The sequence below is a fragment of the Micromesistius poutassou genome, assembly GCF_964030765.1.
Source record: "Micromesistius poutassou genome assembly, chromosome: 22".
In the NCBI taxonomy this organism is placed as follows: domain Eukaryota; kingdom Metazoa; phylum Chordata; class Actinopteri; order Gadiformes; family Gadidae; genus Micromesistius; species Micromesistius poutassou.
In genome coordinates, this window is record NC_140292.1 from 1291686 (window position 1) to 1314750 (window position 23065).

The window sequence follows — 23065 nt, forward strand, 5'->3', positions numbered from 1 at the left end:
GGATTGATTCAATCGATATATGATTGTAATATTCACTATAACTAAAACTAATATGCATTTATAAACAGTTTTATATTAAAACAATTATATCTTCAAGATAAACCCCCCAAAAGCAGTAATTTCTTCCGGCGGTTGTGACCCGAAAACACGTTACGTCACTTCCGCTGAGTGGACACGCCGTACGAGATCCGCTCACGCATCGCCCTGGTAGTTCGTAACGAACCGCAGATTTCTGGATCGATCTCCACTTCTTCACCATACACAGACATAGTGTATACATGTGACACGGCGACCCCACTAAGGTGAGATGTTCAGTGTGCTCGTCTATGTCTGTATGCGTTGTTTGAGAGGGGGAAAGAAGCGGAATCGTGAGTTTTTTTCGCCCCACATTGATGGGATTGAGGGCGCTCAGCATGCCGTTAATTCGGTGGTAAAGACCCGGTGTCGGTGCGCCGTGGGTTGGCCTGGTTCACACCTCACTCCGGGTAAACGCACTTTGCTTTGAGGCCACGGTGGACGGGAGTGTGTTCATTGTAGCCCGACCACTCGGTGATCACCAGCTTTTATTATGAACCTGTCGGCTAACGTTAGCTCCCCAAGTAGCTCGACCCGGCTAACTCTAACGTGACAGCTAACTTAGCATCGCGGTGTCAACTTTTTAGGAGTGGCCTGCCCCGTCCTGATGGCAGTGTACCCCCCCCCCCCCCCACGGCGCTCACACTGAGTATCTGTCAGATCACTTGAGAGGAGATGTGCCGTTTTTGAACACTTATCGACCTCGTTAATCATAATCATGTAGATGTTTGTTGCCTATAGGACACCGTTACTACAGTGTCGAGTCTGCGTTGCATCATTCCCTATCACGGCAGGTCGTCTGCATGATTCATTGTGTGGGTTTAGATAAAGGGAGTCGACTCTGTCACACAACAACAACTTTGGTTTGTTTCCACTCTGGGGTTCCAAGGGTTTTGGTGGTGTTTGTTAGGACCGCTCATTCTAGCAGGCTTATTGTCTAGTGCTCACACCGCAACGTTACCACAATAAACGCCTAATAACGTAACATGCAAGCCTAGGTATAATATGTGACTAGTATGTATGTTTTCAGTCGTCCTTTGGATATAAATACACAGTTTTTCCAGTTCAGTATAACAAATGTAATTTCCCTCCAGATGTATGGAGTCTGCTTGATGGTAGCAGAGTGTGGTGAACCTGTATTGGAGGAAAGCTAGTCCACGGATGGCCTGCCAGTCTGTCCAGTCTATCGCTGCAATCATGGACGAGCAGGCTCTGCTCGGGCTCAATCCAAATGCTGATGCCCGATACAGGCAGCGGGTAAGAATTTGAATTTTGTTATCAACATCTGGTTTAACATCTATGCTCAGTTTGTGAACTATAGATGTTGACGTATTGTTTAATAATGGAGCTTGACTACAATGGTTGGAACCTCGCTGTTGCTATCTTGGTGAAATTTGGGTGTTGTTGTTCACGTCCATTCATGTGGATTTGATGACCACGTAGGTGGAGGTATTCATTCCTCGGAACCAGAAAAACTTGAAGTAGTTTGAGTCATTTATTCAATCTTCTAAAACTAGTGTTCAAATTAGGCCTGGGCAATAAAACAATAAATTATCATATCGTGATAGACTTTTGATCAATAACAATATAAAACATGTTCAATATATATCGATAAGAGACTGGACCACTGAATCTAGCAGCTGGGTTTGTTACACAAACACGGTTCCATACTTCTTTACAATATTTGAGTGTTTTTCATTGTAGTATCGACATTGGAGTATTTATCAATGAAGAGCAGTGGAAGGTCATACTAAGTGTTAAACAGAAGTGTTTAAATCAAGCATGGTAATCCCGAGTCTTTTTAGGTCATTAAAATGACCAATAGTTATCAATATTGCTCAATATGATCAAGTTATATCGTGATATTTATTTCAGCCATATTGCCCAGGCCTAGTTCAAATACCGTCAACCAAACAAGTCATGCCTTTGTGTTTCCCCTGTGTACAGTGCCATGCTAGGGTGGAGCTTTGGTCATATCTGGTTTGATTTGACTTCATTTCACGGTTCATGTTTCCCTTCTTCCTCCTCAGGCCATGGCCTATTTCGAGCAGCTGAAGGAGTCCCAGGATGCCTGGGAAGTTTGTGCCGATGCACTGGCTAAAGGCATTTACAAGTATGTTTTCTAAGAAGACCTCAATCAAATAATACACCTCTAGAAGGCCACACCTGCATTAGAATGACCTCATATTCACATTTAAATACCAAACAGTACAGTGATTTATATTTTTTCCTTTGTCTTCAGTGATGACCATGTTAAGTTCTTCTTGTTCCAAGTCCTGGAGCATCAGATCAAGTATCGGTAAGAAAGGCCTCGGAACTCTCCTACAATGTGTTTTTGGGATAGATTAAGTTTTGTGAAGATGTGTAAGCCTCTCTTCTCTCACTCTCTCTCTCAGACACGATGCCCTGAGTGGCCCTCAGCAGCAGCTCATCAGAGAGACACTGATGAAATGGCTGCAGGGACAGGTAGCTGCATATGGATACTTCTGTGGTTACGTTATGAAGGGGGCTGGAGCGTCTAGTCTTTAGGGTGTTTTACCCCAAAACGTAGGGGTTCGGGATTCAAACCCCGATGTCCACAGGAGACTTGTCCTTGAGCAAAAGGTCTAACCCCCTCCTGATCATGGTCGACATGTAGCCCAAAAATGAATCCACAATCACTTTGGATGAAAGCGTCTCCCAAATGGCTAAACACTAACTATTTAGGCACTTAGGAGGAGTGTTACTTGGGTCTCGGCTCTGCCTTTCCAACCCAACTCCTGAGCATCTCACCTGCTGGTGCTCCCTCCTGACCTCTCGTCTCTCCCCCCCCCCCCCCCCCCCACCGTCCAGCTGATGAACAGCCAGCCCGAGAAGCCCTTCATCCGCAACAAGGCGGCGCAGGTGTTCGCTCTGACCTTCGTCATGGAGTACCTGACCCTGTGGCCCAAGTTCTTCTTCGACATCCTGTCGCTGGTGGGGCTGAACCCGAACGGCGTGGACGTGTACCTGCGCACGCTCATGGCCATCGACGCGGAGGTGGTGGACCGCGACACGCTGCACTTAGCCGAGGCAAGGAATCTGATATACAACAGCACCTTTCAAGTAGGCACAAACTAACGCAAACGCCCCCTCATCTCTAACACCCTTTAAGGCTTTTAAAATGGTGTCATGACTTGTTGTAAAGGCAGGAGTCCTAGTGATGTTGGTTTGGGTTCAAACTGCCAAGTCACCTTTTTGTAACCCTCTAAAGAAATGTTTGTTATTATGTTTGTAGTACTTATTGAAAGGCAGGAGTAGAGAAGTGGTTAGCGGGTTTGGTTCTTGGTTCTGAACTCAAAGGCACCTGTTTGTAGCCCTTGAAGAAAAGTGTACGTTATTAAATACTGATAATACCAGTTTCAAAAGCAGGATATTCCAGTGGTTGGTCGATGTTTGACTCAAAACCCAAATCTCTACCTTTTTAGACTGTAGACTATCTACTCAGTATAATGACATGTATCTAAACAGCATCACTGTAAGGCACTTTGGATTAAAGTGTCTGCTATAATTGGCAAAAATAAAAACATGAAACAATTACAACATTCCTGACATTCAAAGAAAGCGTCCACCTTTAACAGGAGGCTCAAAGCTGCTCTGGGTGTGTTGTGTTTTGAGTGTGCTGTGGGCCTCAGCGTGGCGTCTCCCTGACTGACGGGGCATGCCTCCATTCCTCCAGGACACACGCAGGAACACCCTGATCAAGGACACCATGCGGGAGCAGTGCATCCCCAACCTGGTGGAGTCCTGGTTCCAGATCCTGCAGGCCTACCAGCAGACCCAGCCCGAGATCACCTGCCAGTGCCTGGAGGTGGTCGGCTCCTACGTGTCCTGGATCGACCTAAACCTCATTGCAAATGACCGGTGGGTTGGTCCTCTCAAACATCCGGGGGCAGACTTGTTTAACGTGGCAGTGTATAAGGTTGAGCCCCTCCCAGTTAGTAAACGTGACTGTGTGTTCTCAGGAAAAGCAAAGACGTGGTGCGAATACATACAAAGTCAAGACGCAAATAGATGCTAATTTTCCGATGGTCAGGCAAAGCCGTCATTCGCTTTAATTATTGTATCTAACCCTAACATATACAGATGGACATTAAATGGATTTTCATTGATTTTAAACTCACTAATATTGAGTATCTTCTACACAAATAACCTCTCCACGGGATTTATTACGATATCTTCACATATTTCACTACCCCTGCCTCAAGATACTAAGAAACATGTAATCTGGCTATATTTAGATTCCTGTATCATATTCAATACATCATCAGATGGCCTGAGGAATGCCATGTGATCCAAGTATGCGATCACCACATTGTGTGTGAAAGCTGTGGCTGTCGTAGTGAGGCCTCTGCCCCGGTGCTTGCAGGTTTGTGAACCTGCTGCTGAGTCAGATGTCGGTGGAGGAGCTGAGGGAGGAGGCCTGCGACTGCCTCTTTGAGATCGTCAACAAGGGCATGGACCCGGTGGACAAGACCAAGCTGGTGGAGTCCCTCTGCCAAGTGCTGCAGTCGGCCGGCTTCTTCCACGTCGAGCAGGTACCGCTTCCCCCGCTTTCCTTACAATCGCGATTGAGGACCAGCTCAAAAGAGGCCAAAATAACATTAAAGTATCATTCTCCGGGTAAGGAGATTAGGCTATATGGTTGTGATATAGATTATGATGTAGGGTCTGTAGAGAGAGCGGGTGAGGTGCCAGTTCGATCCCCGGCTCATCCTAGCGTGTGTCGAGGTGTCCCTGAGCAAGATACCTAACCCTCAATGCTCCTGACAAGCTGGCTGTCGCCTTGCATGGTTGACTCCGCTGTCGGTGTGTGAATGCCCTAAATGTAACTTATATTTACGATCACGTAGTTGATATTCTGGATTGGAATAGCACTAGAGACACTTCATTAAACACAAACCTGTAAACGGCCTGTAACGGTTAATCACACTCACACCTGGTGGTATAATATGTCACCTTTTAAAGGTCCCATGACATGCCACCAGGTATGGCGTGATTAGCCGTTACAAGCCGTTTTGGAAATCTGCCCCTTATGACATCACAGGTGGGCGTGTCCACCTAGATGTGTGATGGATAATCACACCATCACCTGGTGGTCATGGGACCTTTTAATGCTCTTTTATCCTGTTTCCGTCTCCTCGCTACTTCCTGCCTGCTGTGACTCTGACCCCCCCCCCCCCGCCCCATTTGACCCCCCCCCCCCCCCCAATCAGGAGGAGGACGTGGACTTCCTGGCCAAGTTCTCGCGGCTGGTGAACGGCATGGGCCAGAGCCTGGTGCTGAGCTGGACCAAGCTGGTGAAGGCGGGCGACGTGAAGGCAGCCAACGACACGCTGCAGGCGCTGGAGGGCAAGGTGCCGCTGCTGCTGCAGCTGCTGGTGCACGCCGACGACGACATCTCCGCCAACATCGTGGCCTTCTGCTACGACTACCTGCACGTGCTCAAACAGGTAGGGGAGGGGGCGGGGTGTGTACGTTGGTATGGGATGCACGTGTCCCGTGTTTTTTTTTTTTTGAGTCAATTTAGTTTTGAGATATTCATGTTTTTGTGACTGGGTACAAAAACTGTGAATGTCTCTTAGCATGTGGTCGTCTTTAATTGTTATTGAAGTTAATTGTCTCTGACCCATTTTTATCGATTTGGAAGGATGTGCTTCTTGGATGTGGTGCTGGTTGTGGGAAGGGAAGAAATGGCATAATTGGTTAAATCAGTTTGTTTTCTTTTGCCTTCCTAGCTTCCGCAGCTGACGGACCAGCAGAAAGCCAACATAGAGGTGACTTTGTCATGTGAACGTTTCATTGATGTTAACATTCAAACATCATTCGGTGCAACAGGGATGAGCTCCACAGGTGCTAACGAGACCTTCTGGTTTCTCCCGGCAGGCGATCATGCTGGCCATCATGAAGAAGCTCACCTACGACGACGAGTACAACTTTGACAACGAGGTGAGCTACTCTTCCGAGACTTGACCTTCTTTCCCCACATGTGATGCACATGCACACTCATGATTTACACCCCTAGCTGCTAGCTAACTCTGCGGCTGTACCCCTGCTCTAGGGGGAGGACGAGGCCATGTTTGTGGAGTACAGGAAGCAGCTGAAGATGCTGCTGGACCGCCTGGCGCAGGTGTCCCCCGACCTGCTGCTGGAGGCGGTGCGGAGGGTCTTCAACAACACCATGCAGTAAGACCCCCCGACCCCCGCGCACGTTGAATGACTCGCCTCCCTGCTGGTTCCCGTCGAAGGGAGCAAGGGGGTTAACTTTGAGTTGAATGCGGTGCTCACAGGTGTTTGCTATGTCGTTTGTTTGGCTTTTGATTGGACTGGATGTCCAGCAGCCGAAACGGACAGCAGATACAATCTGGATTTTAGCATCATAAACACGAGAATTTAGAGAAACAAGCATGTAGAGATACACTGCACTTAGGATTGGCATCTTAACTGCCACACAATCGCTCAACGCAAAGATAGTTACCCTCAGGTGCATTCCCTCTACAGCCGCTTCCATGAAGTCCACAAGCCAGCGTTGCCAATACCGTGACCTGTGACTGCTGTCTCGATGCGGGGAGGCGAGATGTTGCATGTTGTGTGTGTGTGGTCCTTCTCCTAAAACGGTGTGTGTTGATCCAGGAACTGGCAGACGGCGAGCTTCATGGAGGTGGAGGTGGCCATCCGGCTGGTGTACATGCTGGGCGAGGCCCTGCCGGCCTCCCACGGGGCCCACTTCACGGGGGACGCCACCAAGGCCAGCGTGCTGCAGGAGATGATGCGGACGGTGAGTCGCAAGGTTCTGGGTTCAAGACCCCGTCGCTCTCAGTCTACCTGTAGTACGTCCTTGAGCGAGACACCCTAACCTCCCAACAGCTCTTAAGGATCTGAATCCATCAAGTATTTAAATGGTGTATTTCCGATTGTTCATCATAAAGGGTTTTTGTATCAGATGCCTTTTAGAAGGGACTGGATAGCGTTAGGGGGCTTGTATCCCAACTGAAAGCTGGTCGGTTTGAATCTTGTGGTCCGAAGTCAAAGCGTTATCATCTCGCTTTGACTGCGGAACTCAGCATCTCAGATGCCTATCCCCCTACCTGCTCATACATAACCAAAACAATTCATCGAAAATAGCTTTGGATTTGAGCCTCTCCTGAAAACTATTTGAACAGCCTGTTTGACTCAAATCCCTAGTACTACTCCTGACTCTAGGGTCGTCATTCAACCACAGTGGGTGAAAACCTCTTTGTTTTGCCCTGATCAGCTGGTGTCCTGCGGAGTGAGCGGCTACCAGCACACCTCAGTGTCCTTGGAGTTCTTTGAGACGGTCGTCCGATACGAGAAGTTCTTCCTGGTGGAGCCCCACCACATTCCATTAGTTCTGGTGAGTGGTTTTACTTTAAGGGCGTTCAGCAGACTCTTTTATCCAAAGCGACTTACAAGAAGTCCATTTCCCGTATACAACAAGCATAGCTAGGATAAGATGCTGCGCGATGCTAAGTACTATTTTTAAGTGTCAGTATTCATCAAGTATGTTTACGAATACCATTATCATCATCATAGAGCTGAAACACATGTGCACACACATATGGGGTCATTATTCAAGGCATGGGAACGTTTTGGTGTGCTCTCCTAACCTACCGTCTTCTGCTTCCCACCCCTGGTTCTTCTTTCTGCCAGATGGCGTTTCTGGACCAAAGGGGCCTGAGACACGGCAGCCCTAAAGTCAGGAGCAGGGTGGCCTACCTCTTCTCTAGATTTGTCAAAACCCTACAGTAAGACTCCCCATGGCTCTCTTTTGAAATCATGAATGATTATTTGTTTTTTATATATCCTATGGCTATATCGTAGTCCATGTGTGGCAGTCCATGCTTTCAAGTTTAAGATAAGATAATCCTTTATTAGTCCCACAGTGGGGACATTTGCTCTGTTACAGCAGCAAAGAGCAAAGACGATAGTGCAATAAAGATGGTAGTTTGGTAACTATACGTCAAGTTTCAATGCTGCAGATTTTAAAAAGCTTGCCTTTAGTGGTATTATATCCCCCTCCCCTGTATCCTGGACCCCCCCACCCCCTGGGTTCTGTGTGATGCTATCCTCCAGCGCTCACCAGCCGTCCTCTCTGTTCCCAGTAAGCACATGAACGCCTTCATCGAGGACATCCTCAGCCAGATCCAGGACCTTCTGGAACTCGCCCCGCCCGTAAGTGTCGACGCCCGATCGGACACGGGGATACCCTTCTGTTTACTCACTATCCCGACCGGCATTTGATCACCAAAAGCAACGACCCACCAGTCAACACACACTTAATTATTCAAACCAACCATTGGTTTTGATCAAAATCTCACATTAAAATAATAGTGCAAGTCCTCCCCCCAGGAGAACGGCTTCCCAGCCCTGCTGACCAGCGACGACCAGCTCTTCATGTTCGAGACGGCGGGCATCCTCATCGTCCACGGCGACAGCTCGGCGGAGCGCAAGCAGGGCCTGATGCGCAGCCTGCTGGGCCCGCTCATGGAGGCCTTCGGCCTGCTGCTGGACAAGCTGTCCCGCGAGACGGAGGCGGAGCGGCAGGCGGCGCTGGGGGACTGCCTGAGCCACGCCGTGGGCTTCGCCAGGTGAGCCGCGTGGCCGCGCCTCTCAGTGGGTCGGTCAGAGTGTACGCCGCGGAGAAGTAGACTCCTGCACACATGTTCACTGTGTGTACGATGTTACCATGGGAGTCGTGGTTGGATTGATGTTTGGGAATATCTTGATTGGGAGCATAGCCGAGCCATCTGTATGGTTTGATTGGCTTACTCTACGGTTAGAGATTCAACAATATCAAATGTATTTATTGTATATTCTTATTGATATTGATTTTATATTCTTAAGATATTATAGGCATATACCGATAAGATACAAAAAATCAATAATTGCATGTAAACACAGCGTCACAGGATGGGAACACTGAGGCTTTATTTTATGGTTTACTACTGCTGGCCGAGTCGGTTTTCACCAATTACACGCTTACAGATCCATCCTCCAGCGACATGATTGGTCGAAACAGGCGAGGGGAGGCGAGGGGACCATGAGGCGAGGGGAAAAAAAACCTGTTAACCAAGTTTTGAGCTTGTCCACCATCAGACTCTAGATATGAATCTAAAATCTGATTTGCGAGAACACAGCGTACATAACATCAAACCCTTAACCGATAACTCGGGTGGATGTTCCTCATGTTAAATCTATCACCCCCCCCCCCCAATCCAGCCGCACCAGCAAGGCGTTCAGCAACAAGCAGACGGTGAAGCACTGCGGCTGCACGCAGGTGTACCGCGACTGCCTGCAGGCCTTCCTGCCGGCGCTGGGCTGCCCCGTGCAGCGGGGGCCGCTGCGCAGCTCGGTGCGCTCCTTCCTGCACCGCATGATCATCTGCCTGGAGGAGGAGGTGCTGCCCTTCGTGCCCGCCGCCTCGGAGCACATGCTGAAGGACTGCGAGGCCAAGGACCTGCAGGAGTTCATCCCGCTCATCAGCCAGATCACCGCCAAGTTCAAGGTGAGCGCGGGGGAGGAGACGCGGGCGGGGGAGGAGACGCGGCCGGGGGAGCGTCTTGTGAGGCGACGGCTGTTGGCTGGGAGTCACCCCCTCCTTTTTCTCCTTCCCCCTCCTGTGTGGGAGCAGGCCCAGGTGTCGCCCTTCCTGCAGCAGGTGTTCATGCCCCTGGTCGTGGCCATCTTCGAGATCCTGGGGCGGCCGGCGGAGGAGAACGACCAGACGGCGGCGCTGGAGAAGCAGATGCTCAGGAGGAGCTACTTCACCTTCATCCAGACCATCGCCAGCAGCGGCATGAACGAGGTCATGGCCAACCAGGGTGAGGACCGCCACACCAACGGACTTAACCGATAACTGATCTGAGATGACCTTGGTAACTTATGCGTTAATGGACGGTATGTGACCGTGAGGATTGATCGTAGGAGTGTGAATCGATCAGTATCTCATTCTTGGGGTCAAGATTCGTTATAAAATCGCTTCCCGATTCGAAATCGATTCTTGATGCAGTACATAGGGGTCCTAATTCCAAGTGTGCGTATGTGTATAAGGTTGTCGTTTTTATATTTTTAAAAGGTATATCAACTAATTTAAACACACAATGGCAAAAACATTTTTTGCTGTTTTTTGGAATCAGTTTCTCATGTGTTGATTCTTTATTCTTCGCTCTGCAGGGGCGGAGAACATTGAGAAGGTTCTGTTCACCATCATCCAGGGAGCGGTGGACTTCCCCGACCCCATCGCCCAGAAGACCTGCTTCATCGTCCTGTCCCGGCTGGTGGAGCTCTGGGGTGAGGACCCAGAGGAGTTGTTGAACTAATTGTATTGGATAAGATGACTTTTGATTTACATATATTTGGGAAAAGAGGACTCAATAAGCCGCCAAATACAGCAGTTCCACTCACTTTTCAAATTATATTTTTTGTATTCCAGGAGGGAAAGATGGAATGGTGGGCTTTCCAGACTTTGTCTACAAACACATCGTTCCTGCATGCTTCCTGGCCCCCCTCAAACCGACCTTTGACCTCACAGATGCCCAGACCATCCTGGTAAGCTTTCATACATTTACACTTGAGTTTGTGTGGAGCCACAATTTTATTGCATTCTATGGTATTTTTAAGATTCACTTTGAATTTCTTTCCTATATTTCCCTACATTATGTTTATATTATATTGTATGCCGTATGTAATGATGTTCTCTTCTCCTCAGACACTAGCAGAATGTGCACTTACATTGAAGATGATTTATAATAAGCGGGTACGTTGACTTACGTTATGAATATAACAGTTGTGACTTTGGTTGAAATGTCCTATTTTTAACTAGCTTTGCGGTATTGGCTCATTCTGATTTCCAGGGGCCGGAGTTCATCCAGTTCCTGCAGCAAGATTACCTCCCCTCACTGCAAGTGGCTCCAGAAATCACACAGGTAGGGCAGCTTGTTCGGTCCAAAGCAATACACAAATCACACAAATAAGGCCAAAACTGTGGTCAAAGGCGACACAGCGTAGATATATATTCTGAGTTGTATCCGGAAGCTATAACTCCACCTGTGAGATGCTCTTTGTCTGATATAAACAATTATTTGTTTTGTTCCCATCTTTGACCCAAGCTTGAGCACAGCAGGCATTACGTTTAGTAACCAGTAGGTGGCAGCACTCTAACATGTGTCTGGTTTTCCCTGTCAACAGGAGCTGTGTCAGGTGCTGCAGCAGCCCGACGTCAAAGTTTTCAAAAACTACATAAAGGTAAGTGCCGACTCTCTACTCATCTAATCTAGATCTCATTGATGTATGTGGAAATGATGAATAGTTCATGAAGCATATGGTCATTTAATAATATAAAAAAATAAAAAAATAAAAAATAAAACTAAATATGTTTATTATCATTTAGTTGGTGCTGTATTGAGCAAGCGTGCAGTGTTGTCACAAATGTCACCAAGACCAGTCCAACTGGCAAACCATTTTGCACGGCGTTTTATTTCTTGTATTTGTATTTTAAGTGTTAATTTATTACAATATTAATTTGATATCGGTTGTATCATGACACATTCCTTCCTTCATCTCTCCGCCTGCAGGCATTCTTCCAGAGAGCCAAACTTTAGCTGTGCAGTGAAGGACAAAAGGACAAAACGACTGGAATTCATTGGGACTTCAAAGGACACTGCCGAGAGAATAGTAGCCTGCGCCGTTTACAGCAAAGATAAATGGAACTTTAGCATAGGAGCTGCTTTTTGCACTTAGAGAAGACCCCTCCCCCACACACACGTACAGAGTCAAGCTGCAAAACAAAAACCTGATATAAGCCGGTTGAGGTGGGGGGGGTGGTGGTGACGGGTTTGGAGACCCAGCTCGCTAAAGCCAAGTCGGGCCTGGAGTGGCCCCTCAAGAGTGGCCCCTCCAGAGGCCTAACCTAAGATACGACTGCTCCACGTGTGTGTGTGTGTGTGTGTCTGTCTGTGTGCCACAACGACGGGAACGTGCTGGATTGGTGATGAGCCGAGACGGCGAGACGGAACTCCATATATTTGGAAAAAGGGCGACCAGACAGGAAGTAGGAAAAGACTTCCTCAGAGCTGGAACACAACGAAAGGAAGCCCAGGTTATTTTTTGTTGTGTGACCGTGCATCTCGGAGGATGTGCTGAATACGGCCCCACGGTTCGATTTTCTGAGGGCTAGCTTTATTAGTTTAACAGTTTTTATTTAGAAATGATTTGTTTCAACATTTTGACTGGTTTGGTGCCACACGAATCATTTTGCATACATTTCACTTTTTTTTTTTTTTTTAAGGGCTGAACTTTGTTTTATGAAATGTGTGTGTTCCTTTTTTTATGCAGATGAATGCTTGAATGAAATTGTTTTGTTTAGAGTGACATCATTTGGGAGCTGAGAGCTTAATGGTTCATTGTACACCGATTTATGGAAGAAACAAAAACGACTTTCTGTCGTGCAAATGCAGCAGCCTTCTGACATCTCATTTCCCTGACCTCCGACCTCCTGTCGCTTGACAATTCTATTTTTGTTACAGGGGGTCAGCTGTAGATATCCATGTGCTGTTTTATCTCCTGTACGGTGGTTCTCACCCATCAGCCACCCCACCTGTCGAGTAAACGGTCCGAGACGAAAAGCGCACCTGGTGGTCAATGCGTTGGTTCAGGGGCAGAGGAAACGATAACCCCATAACGATGGAACTAAAATGTAAATAAGAGAATACGATGTACATACATTGCTGAGGTTTAGCTTTTAAAAAAAAGAAATGCGGAGAGAAAAAAGGAATGATTCTCATCACTAATGTTACTAATGCAAATAGTGTCAGAAACTTGAACCGGTTGGCCCTGTATCCAATATCCACACGGTAGACTCAATCTCTACCGCTGTCAGGACTCTCAATGAAAGGATTATGCAATACTGTGAAGCAACCGGTCAACCTGCAGCCAATAAAAAAGGGTTTGTTCAGCTAACGCTATGTAGGTGTTGAGGTTCCACCAATCAGTGCTGCCTTGGGATCGAAGTGTGTTTTGTTTATTCGTTTTACTTGTCCGTAAAGTGTACCACCTGCAACTTATCCACATCCTGGTTCACTAATCAACCTTTTACTTTAAATCAAAGCTATGCTCCAGGGAGGGAAATGCATTGTTGTGATCACACACTTGAGTGCATCTGAAATAACCACACATCCATGAACTCTAATTGCATCTGAAATAATTATCTATTTACTATACCCCCCCCCCCCCCCCCCCACCTGCACTCAACTGCTTTGAAGTGGTATTGACAGGCTATTTATATGCAGCAGTGGATTAGGCTGCTCTTAGTCTTCTTTTAAACTTTCAAGCACATTACTGAAACAGATTCAAAGTCTACCCCCCCCCCCCCCACCCTCAAACCATTCAATAAGCTTGTTTGAAGTCCTGTGACCGCAGCAGGTAGAGAAGTGCATCAGTGGGTACTTTCAATAGAACGGTCTTTGCAAGTTTAAACGTCTTATGCAAACACAGGAATACTTGAGTCTTAACCACATGTCTAGTTTTAACCACCCTGGACCTACTGTACATAGGTTTGACTAGATTAGCCAATATCAGTTTTCTTTTGATGGATTCTCACTTTGCAGGGGTTCATAACGATGAGGTTACAACGTGGCACATGAATCATTTGGAAGGCACGGTTTGGCTCGGTTTTTGATATTGCAATGAACTTTCTGCTCGACCATCTGTGAGTACCAATAAAGTGTTAACTAATCTGGAGGAATCAACTCATTGGAACATTGATAATTATTGTTATTTGCGTTTGATAGAAGTTGGTTTGATTATATTGGAAGAACATGAAAACTGCAATCTTTGGTTACATTGGCTGTGACCAAGCAGTTTATTATAAGGCGAGGTCGCTCTCCATATGGCGAAAGATTATCTACACATACAGAAAAAAAAAAAGGGAGGACTTCATTTTGTTCCGCACAAATAAAATGTTTTCAAAATAGTCAGAATAAAAAGAAAATCAAAGAACATCTCTTTGGGATGTTTGAACATCAGTCTTCAGAGGCCTTTTCCCATTCGTTCGTTCGTTTTCCTTGAGCTGTGCCCACCGCCAGACAGCCCTTACTCCTCCCAGACGTCCCGGTTTAAGTGCATAGAGTTCCCAGTAGAAGTGAGGCAGCCTCCTCAGCCCTTAATCACAGCGATCGGCCGGAGTTTGATCGCCTTCTTGCTGATGCCGGCGTCGTGGCAGGTGTTCACGACGTCTGTGACGTTTTTGTACGAGTCCGGAGCCTGTGGACACACACGTGTTAAGAAACCTCGAAGTACAGAACGTGTGTAGAACCGTCTCACCTAAAGCTGCAGTATATCGATTGCCCATACCTCCTCCATGACGAGCTTGGGGGACGCGACCCTGATGGCGATGCCCTGGTCGGCCAGCTTGTCCAGCACGTCCTGGAAGTCAAAGTTACGACGGGCTTTCGCTCGGGAAAGAGCACGACCCTTTGAAAGGAGGAAAAGACATCATAGGTTCAATGCTCATCGATTAAAGGGTTTGTCGTGGGATACTCTTTGAGCTGAGGGATCACCTACTCAATGTTACATTGTGGAACATCAAGGCTTTTATAAAGTTCTATGGAAGAAGGCAAGGCAACTGTACTTGTACTTTTCAAACACGAGGCAGACTCAAAGTGCTTCACATAAAAACAGTCATACAATAAAATGAAATAATAAAATAGATAAGTAAAAGAAAACAGATTTCAAAGTAAAAAAAAAAAGCATTGTAGAAAGTGCAATGTATTTAAGATTTAGCAGAAAGCTAAAGCAAACATAAGTCTTGTTTTAAAACAATAGTATAAGAAATAGTACCGCTCCGTGACAGGTGGTGCCGAAGGTCTCCGTCATGCCCTTCTCCGTCCCCGTCAGCACGTAGCTGCATGTGCCCATGGTGCCTCCGATCAGCACCGGCTGACCTGTGAGCTGGTGGGACCACAGAACCACAGGGAGGTTAGCGCCGGACCTCCTGAAGGCCACAGGGTCGTCTCCAACCAGTGGGTCTCCAGGCAGGTATAGGTGTGGAGCGATATTTGGTTGGATTCAAGGCACACCCCTATCCCTTATTTACCAGTCTGAAGTATCCCTCAGTACACCTCATGTCAGGCCAGTGAGCGAGTGAACAACGTACTATTAAAAAGTACTACTAATGATTTGCTTCAATATTGATTATGTATTATCATTCATCACATGTCATTCTTTTGACAGCTCTTAATGCAGTGGGTGAAATATTGTCAAGATTAAGATTTCCAATAATAAATCCAAGGAATAATAGTTGTGACAGTTTTCCTAATCCTTCCCTTAAAAGTTGATGTCGTATTGACTGTATGGACCTGGAAAATCATTATAAATCATAATTGATGTTGTTGTTGTGCCTTGAAAAGTTGGTGTTGCTGGGATGGTGGCGTTTGCCTTAGGCCTCAAAAAAAATGGGAAACACCGATGCGTGGGTCTTCCCGATACGTGGACACCCTGGTAATCAGAAGGTAAAGCCCCACCTGGTAGTCGACGGCGATGAGGGGGTGGTGCGGGGGGAAGGCCCGGGTGGAGCCCTTGCGGTGGATCAGCAGCGTCTTGGGCCGGCCGTCCACCATGTGCTCCTCCACCTTGGCGATGTTGTGGGACACGTCGTAGATCACGTGCATGTCCAGGTCGTCGGGCGTGGTCGCAAACACCTTGGAGAAGGCCTACGGGCGGAGGGGTGACGGAGGAGGAGGAGGAGGGTGACGGAGGAGAGAGGTGAGTGGGCTATGACGGAGAGATGGACCAGGGGTGCGTTCCAATAGTCGTTCCATAGCTATTCCGCGCACCCTTGCTTCCTAAATCTCTAGATGTTCTCCTTGATTGTCACTTAGCCACCGTCCTAGTATGCTAGAGAAGCAACTTAGGGCTCAGGATAAATCTGAGCTTTTGGAAGGTACTTTTGACTGTGCCTTTCCTCCAGCTTACTCCAGCTTTGACTACATACTGCTGCTGCTAGTCTGATTAGTGTGCAGTGAATGAAGCAAGACTCAGGAAGTTTCACTCCTGATGTGCTTTTAAAGCTACGGTAGTTCATTTGGCCAGCCAGAGTGAGCTAGATTGTGAAAGTCTCCAACCAAATGAGCACTAAGTGCTTGCGCCGAGTGTGTGCAGGTCGGGATATTAAGAGAATTTCAACAAATACGACCACAAAAATACTTCTTAAATAAACTGCCTACTCTGGCTTTAAAGGGAAACGATGACTCGTCAATTTAAACGCTGACATAACAGATCTGTGGTGGGCATGCTGGTCTGAATCCTACTGTATAAAATATCTATAAAATTGTATAGTGTGAGGACGTGGGGACGTGTTCTTTGGTCTGTGGCCACCCCATCCCACTCCTCCTACTTATTGTCTGTTGTTCATCCTGGCACTTAATGAACACACTTTTTGTCTGGTGTACATCCTTGCACTTAAAAACTTAGTACTTAGCAGTGTGTAGTGTCTTATCCTAGCCATCTCTGTGGTGTACGGGGAATGGGTTAACCTAGTGATTGTGAGTGAGCACTTGGTTCTATGGACATCCTTACTGTACCGACAGAGATATATTGTCGTTTCTCTTTCTTCTGACAAATGTACTTATTGGGGGGGGGTTGCTACCTGTCTGGTGAGGAAGGTCATGGAGGAGCGGTTGACCCAGGCGTAGTTGCCGGCGGCGGCCATGCCCTTCAGGTAGTCCTGGCCCTCGGCCGACATGATGCGGGCGCAGGCCAGCTGCCGGTCGTTCACGATGATGTTGTCCCTCTTCATGGCCTTCTCCATGGCAACCAGGGCGTCTTCACAAACGACCGATGCAAACCATTTTGTTATGTGCCATGAATGCATATATTCTATAATCACACATGGCTACGCAACTCTAACCTTATCTCTTACTTTAATCTCATTACCTTTTGGGAGTTAGACTGGATCAGCACCGATACCGTAGGACACTAAAAGTTAAATAACTAAGAAACTTAACGAGGTCTAAATAGTTTTTATGTTGACTGTAGGCGTATGTAGATCTGGATCCTTTTTATTAACCCAATAACCCTTAATTAGTTAGTTAATGACTAGTTAACAGTTAATGCAATTATGTTTTTTATTTTTTATTTCATTGACCGACCAGTTAACCAAAGTGTCCCCATCATACTACCACATTACCCCAAAGCATTCTGGGTAATGCAGGTCCTGTAACCATGCCTACCTGTGGCCACCTGGTGCCCGAGGCCCCGGCTGCCGCTGTGGATCATCACGCACACCTGGCCCTTGTGGTCGATGCCCATCTTCTTGGCGGCGTAGTCGTCGTAGATTTCGTCCACCACCTGGATCTCGGCGTAGTGGTTCCCCGCGCCCAGCGTGCCCAGCTGGGGGGCCGGACAAGAGAGCAGGGGACAGGAGGGATGGATCAATGCTTGGGTTGAGAGTGAAAACACTCTCACTGTGGTTTAAAATGCTAAATTGACAGTATTAATATAGTGCTTTTTTGGAACCAGAGGCCACCCAAAGCGCTTCACAATATTGCCTAACATTCACCCGTTCATAAACACATTCACACACCGACGGCGGTGTCAACCATGCAGGGCCACAGCCAGCTCGTCAGGAGCAGTGAGGGTGAGGCGTCTCGCTCAGGGACACCTCGACATTCAGCTAGGAGGAGCCGGGGATCGAACTAGCAACCTTACGGTTACCAGCTGACCTCCTGAGCTACCTCCTGAGCTCCATGCCCCCCCTAAAAGGACATGTGTACAATGTGTATCCTGATCACCGGCCTATGAATTACAAACCGCAACAATAGGTGGTTTATTACAATGAAGTAATAGTTATTTATATGTACACCACAACAAACATCTCAACATATGTTGAGCATATTCATTTTGAGTTGAATAAAAGAACGTCTTAACGAGAAAAAAAAACAATTATACTACATTTTCACAGATCTGCTGCCCACTACAGTCAGGGATCACCTTACTTCGGTTCGCTTACACTCGACAACTGGATAGAGACATAATATATACAATATATTCGTATCTCTCGATTTCATTTTGATTCTTTGGGTCAACATCCCGATTCAGTCCATAGGGGGGGCTAATTTCAGAGGCCGAGAAAGGCCTTGTGGCAAATTTGAAAGCAGAATATACACAGGGTGTATACAATTTTGGTCGTTGTTTATATATGAAAAGGTGATGTGATGTGGAATTGATTTTTGGAAATTGTGAATAGATTCAGAATCATAGAATATGTTTTTGTCTTATCTTATCCTAGCTATCTTTGTTGTATTCTGGGCATGGGTTAACCTAGTGATTGTTAGTGCTTGGCACTTGGTTCTATGAACATCCTTACTGTACCCACAGAGATATATCGTTGTTTCTCTTTCTTCTGACAAATGGACTTATTGTAAGTCGCTTTGGATAAAAGCATCGACTAAACGCCCTGAATGTAAACGTTGTGGTGGTGTGCCGTACCTGCGGCAGGCCTCTCTTCTTGGCCTTGGAGGAGACCTTGTTGGGGTCGGCCTGTAGCATCCGGCCGTACTCCTCGCAGTGCTCCTTGTCCTCGGCCCAGGCGTAGCCCTCCCTCAGGGACCAGTCCACGCCCATCTCCAGAGCCTCCTCCAGGTCCCTGCACACACACATTTTTAATTACAATGCACATATTCCCAGTAGACACGCTGAACTGAATTCACTGTACACTGCTCATCACAAAGAGGTAGAATGAGCAGCAGGAATATTCTACAAAGAAGGAGCTTTGAAGTTTTATATTGAATAAATATGTTGTCCTACTATAGATGTAGAATCTTAAGAGAATCCTCAGAATCTTAAGAGAACCGGCAGAATAGGACCTGAACAACAGCGCTTACATACAGAAGTGAGAGACCGCCATTCTTCCTCCTCTACTGCCCTAGCTCCCTGTGCCAGACTGTACTGCAAACCACTGTAACCTGAACCTATCATCAGTCATGGTCCTATAATACTGAACCAACTATACCAACCATCAGAACACAATCGGCACCCCATCAATTCAATTCAACATGAATACCCCTTAATCACCGTTACAGTCTGGAAGGGCTTAACGGGTCAAATATGTATGACGCCCCCCCTTCTGACCCCCCAAGTGGGCAAGAAAAAACTCCCTTAACCATCCCCTCCCCACCCCACCCTGGGCCTTACTTGGCGGCCATGGGGATGACGCCCTTGGAGCCCACGCCCACAGGGATGTGGTCGAACAGCGCCTGGGCCAGCTGCTCCTTCACCGGCTGCACGTCGCCCTCGTCCAGGTTGGTCCGCAGCAGACGCACGCCGCAGTTGATGTCGAACCCGACGCCGCCTGCATGGAACACATCACATAACGCACACAAACAGGTACACAGACACACACACACACACAGACAGGCACACACACACAGACACAGACACACACACAGACAGGCAAACACAAACAGACACACACACAGACAGGCGACCACACACAGGCACACACAGACAGGCGAACACACACACACACAGAGACAGGCACACACAAACACAACACACACACATGGGCATGTGCACACACACACACACACACACACACACACACACACACACACACACACACACACACACACACACACACACACACACACACACACACACACATAAGCATAGTCAAGGGGCATCTCTGTATTTGTGTTTGATTGAAAGCTGTCTGAAGATTTAAGATACAGAAAAGTGTGAAATGATAGAATAATGCCATGGCTTACCCGGTGACACGACGGCGGTGGGGTCACTCATGTCGAAGGCGGCCATGTTTCCAATGGCAAAGCCGTAGCCGGAGTGGACATCAGGGAGACCAATGGACCTCTGGGGAAGAGGAGCCAACATTAGTTTAGACATAGACTAACGGGTGCTTGTTGATTTATTTTAAGTGTATGGATGGGCATTCAAATCCACATACGTTCACTATTCCGGGCAGTGCAGCGACATTTCCAATTTGTTTCATAGCTGGGAGGAAACCACCAAAGCCTATGGAGACATACAAGACCATGCAGGATTTTATAATAATATTTAATTCATAATTGTATGGGATTAGCGTTTTGTTGACATGATGTGACAGCTGATCCTGCCACGTACCTCCTCCACGACAGGCGTTGCGGAGCTCCTCAAACATCAGCTTCTCAAGGGGATCATTGACGTAGAAGATTCCTTCAACCTACAGCAAGTGACGAGCTGTCAGTCAAAACCCTGATTTGATCATTGCTAGAAACACTTCAGTCATTCATTCAGGGCATGGCACATGTCTCTCCTATGGTTTACTGGTTGTGACTAACACATTTAAAGATATGTCAATGTACGACCTGGATACATAACCTATACTGCATGACGTCCATGTTAATTATACGCCTATTTGATAAGATGATCGCAAAGAACAGCTGACTGGGTCCAGCTTTAGCCGGATGCTAAAGAGCTAGCCTCTTATTGGTTTCCTACCTTCATATTTGGCACAAACCCTTTTTTGATCCGCCAACAGGTTTTGTCAATTTTTTCCAAGTATTGCATCTCATCATTGTAGGATCGAGCCATTTTGCAGCCCTAAAAGAGCAGGTTTTATACGTAGAAATGCACTCAGTGTACAACGCAACAACCTGCCAACACGCAGCTACGGGTGACTCTGAGACAAAATAGATACGAAAAAGCGATTGCTAAATAGTTTTGTAAATCTTAAACTTATTTCTCCCGTTATTAAAGACATTATGAGTGCCACCTTAGCTAACATAATTATCCCAACAATATTTAGGTTGTAAAATGTGTGAATGGATAAGTGGATGTTACGTGTCATTACTGTTCGCTTGCCGTATTTGTAGTTTTCGCGTAACAAACGCGTTCGCAACACACACATCATAACTGAAACGTCGCTCAAATACAAAAGTTATTTAAAAACGTTATATTATTGTAAATATTACTGGAAACATTGATTTGCGTGGCTTTTGTATAAGCAAACATATTATAAACAAATTTTCATCTGCATAACTTTGAATACTTTATAGGTCTACAGGACCTAGTGCAATACATTGCAGTTGGCATTACCTGAAAGGTGTTTGCATAACACGCTGAGGAATACACACATGAGGTAGAACACAATTTGTTGTAATATACCAATGCTGAACTCATCATGTATAATGTTCTCTCTCTCTGGAAGCAGCTCCTCAATCCTAAAGTGATACCTTTTACTTCCCTGATTCACCTTTCTGGTGAGCGGTAATGAGCCTCCCTCCGCTCCACTGGGTGCTGTGTTTTATTAATGAGCAGAATTAGCAACAGTACGCATAAATCCAGGTCATATCTCAGTGCCTGGAGTGCCCGCAGACAGACACACACGCACTGCAGCACATACACACACACACACATACGCACGCACGCACACATGCTCGCACTGCAAACACACACAGACACAGACACACACACACCAGCCCGCACTGATGCATGCATGCGCCCATATACACACACACACTTTCATGGTTGCATGCACACACACACTCTCTCACACACAGACACACACACACACACATTCACTCAAGTGTATACTGCAGCTGGCTGAGCTGTCTTAGGAGAGAAAGCTTTCACTGACATTATTATGGGACTAATATATAGCAAATTATACATCACATTGCGGTCTCAGAGTACATGTCATTCAACTAGTCCCATCGGTCAGTATTCAAACCTGGGAAGTCTACATAGATATGTCATTCATTCATTCATTCATTCATTTATTCATTCATTTTGCCTTTAGGTCCAGTGTTTGCATGAACAGTAAAACAAATAAAAAATGTGTGCATGTGTTGTTGTCCGTGTTTTTGTGTGTTTTCTGCGTTTAACCCTGTCATAACCTTCATTGCACATTGTTGTACTAAAAGCGAACAAGACCATTTCCGTGTCGTTCCGTTCAGTGGCCGCTGCCCCCCACAGAGAGGCCCGGTGCAGCTATCATTATGTAAGCCGTCTCCAAGGTGTTCTGGTGGTTGTTGGTTCACTGTCTCTCTCTCTCTCTCCGTCCTCCGGGATGCACAGTCATCACCATCCCCGTCCAAACCCCTTTACATAACTCATATTGCAGTGAGGTAGAGGGGGTATGAATAGAAACTCTTGTCATTTCGTGTGTAATTCTTAATTATGTATACATTATATATATATTTTTTTTTATTTTCCTCTTATTTTATTATCTCTGTTATGTTATTATGTAACACTAATATCATTATATAGTAGTTAGGGTTAGGGTTATTTTTTGTCTCCGGGGTACAAACTAGATCAAGATTTTCCCAGAATGACTAATTCAGAATCTATTAGCGGTCCATTGCCATCATTTATTAACTTGCAGGTTTCTTCTGCAGATGAACGATGAACAGACACATCAGGAAAACTTATCTTTCAGTGAAATGACATGATAGACATATGATCTATAGGTCTTGGCAATGAATGCTTCCAATATGAGATGACTGGTATAGGCCTACCCAAAATCGCATGTATGCAGGGCCAGATATATGAAATATGAAAAAATATAATCTCACTATTAATAATACTTATAAAAAACACCATAACTGTGTCCCCGAAAAATGAATGAAAGCCAGCCCCTCACATGCCTTTAACAGAATATGGTATTCTATTATTAATAATGTTTTTGGGGGATTTGGGCAGCTTTTAGCTGTGGCCCGTAACCACTGGCCTCAGCTAAACTGAGACACATGGCTTAGCTGTCAGTGGTGCTGCGCTACGCACGCATATTCATCTGTTTTAGCCCTCCGATCCTTCCAGACTTTCATCCAGCTTGCCTTTAATGTTATTGGGGCAGATTTCTGTTGCCTAGCAACCACTTCAAAGGCACGAGAGATGCTCAGAATTCGCCTGAGCGTTCCCCCCCCCCCCCCCCCGCCCTCCACCCCGATGGTGGTGGTGGTGG

The 23065-nt window shown here is 46.5% G+C and overlaps 2 protein-coding genes across 3 annotated transcripts; one reads left to right on the forward strand and one right to left on the reverse strand.

Annotated features, from left to right (window-relative positions):
* The first annotated feature begins 175 nt into the window (after positions 1-175).
* On the forward strand, positions 176-13820 carry xpot (exportin, tRNA (nuclear export receptor for tRNAs)). Of its 2 annotated transcripts, none has more exons than XM_084486884.1 (25): positions 176-302; positions 1170-1332; positions 2106-2188; positions 2318-2374; positions 2472-2541; positions 2908-3159; positions 3773-3957; positions 4463-4631; positions 5310-5546; positions 5832-5870; positions 5980-6042; positions 6155-6279; positions 6727-6871; positions 7349-7468; positions 7765-7859; positions 8217-8286; positions 8464-8702; positions 9334-9619; positions 9746-9935; positions 10288-10404; positions 10547-10662; positions 10823-10870; positions 10968-11039; positions 11302-11358; positions 11688-13820. In XM_084486884.1, exons 2-25 carry the CDS (start codon positions 1237-1239, stop codon positions 11712-11714), a joined length of 2958 nt encoding a protein of 985 aa, XP_084343010.1. In that variant the 5' UTR covers positions 176-302; positions 1170-1236; the 3' UTR covers positions 11715-13820. The 2 variants fall into 2 exon arrangements, with proteins under 2 accessions (XP_084343010.1, XP_084343011.1); XM_084486885.1 differs by having other exon boundaries at positions 2908-3126.
* Positions 13821-13943: 123 nt separating this feature from the next.
* rtcb (RNA 2',3'-cyclic phosphate and 5'-OH ligase) lies at positions 13944-20769 on the reverse strand. Its single transcript, XM_084486886.1, has 12 exons — positions 20602-20769; positions 20245-20323; positions 20069-20136; positions 19875-19974; positions 19303-19459; positions 18598-18754; positions 17340-17499; positions 16757-16932; positions 15633-15821; positions 14950-15060; positions 14464-14583; positions 13944-14373 (listed from the first exon to the last, which is right to left on the reverse strand). Exons 1-12 carry the CDS (start codon positions 20692-20694, stop codon positions 14266-14268), a joined length of 1518 nt encoding a protein of 505 aa, XP_084343012.1. The 5' UTR covers positions 20695-20769; the 3' UTR covers positions 13944-14265.
* Positions 20770-23065: the final 2296 nt, after the last annotated feature.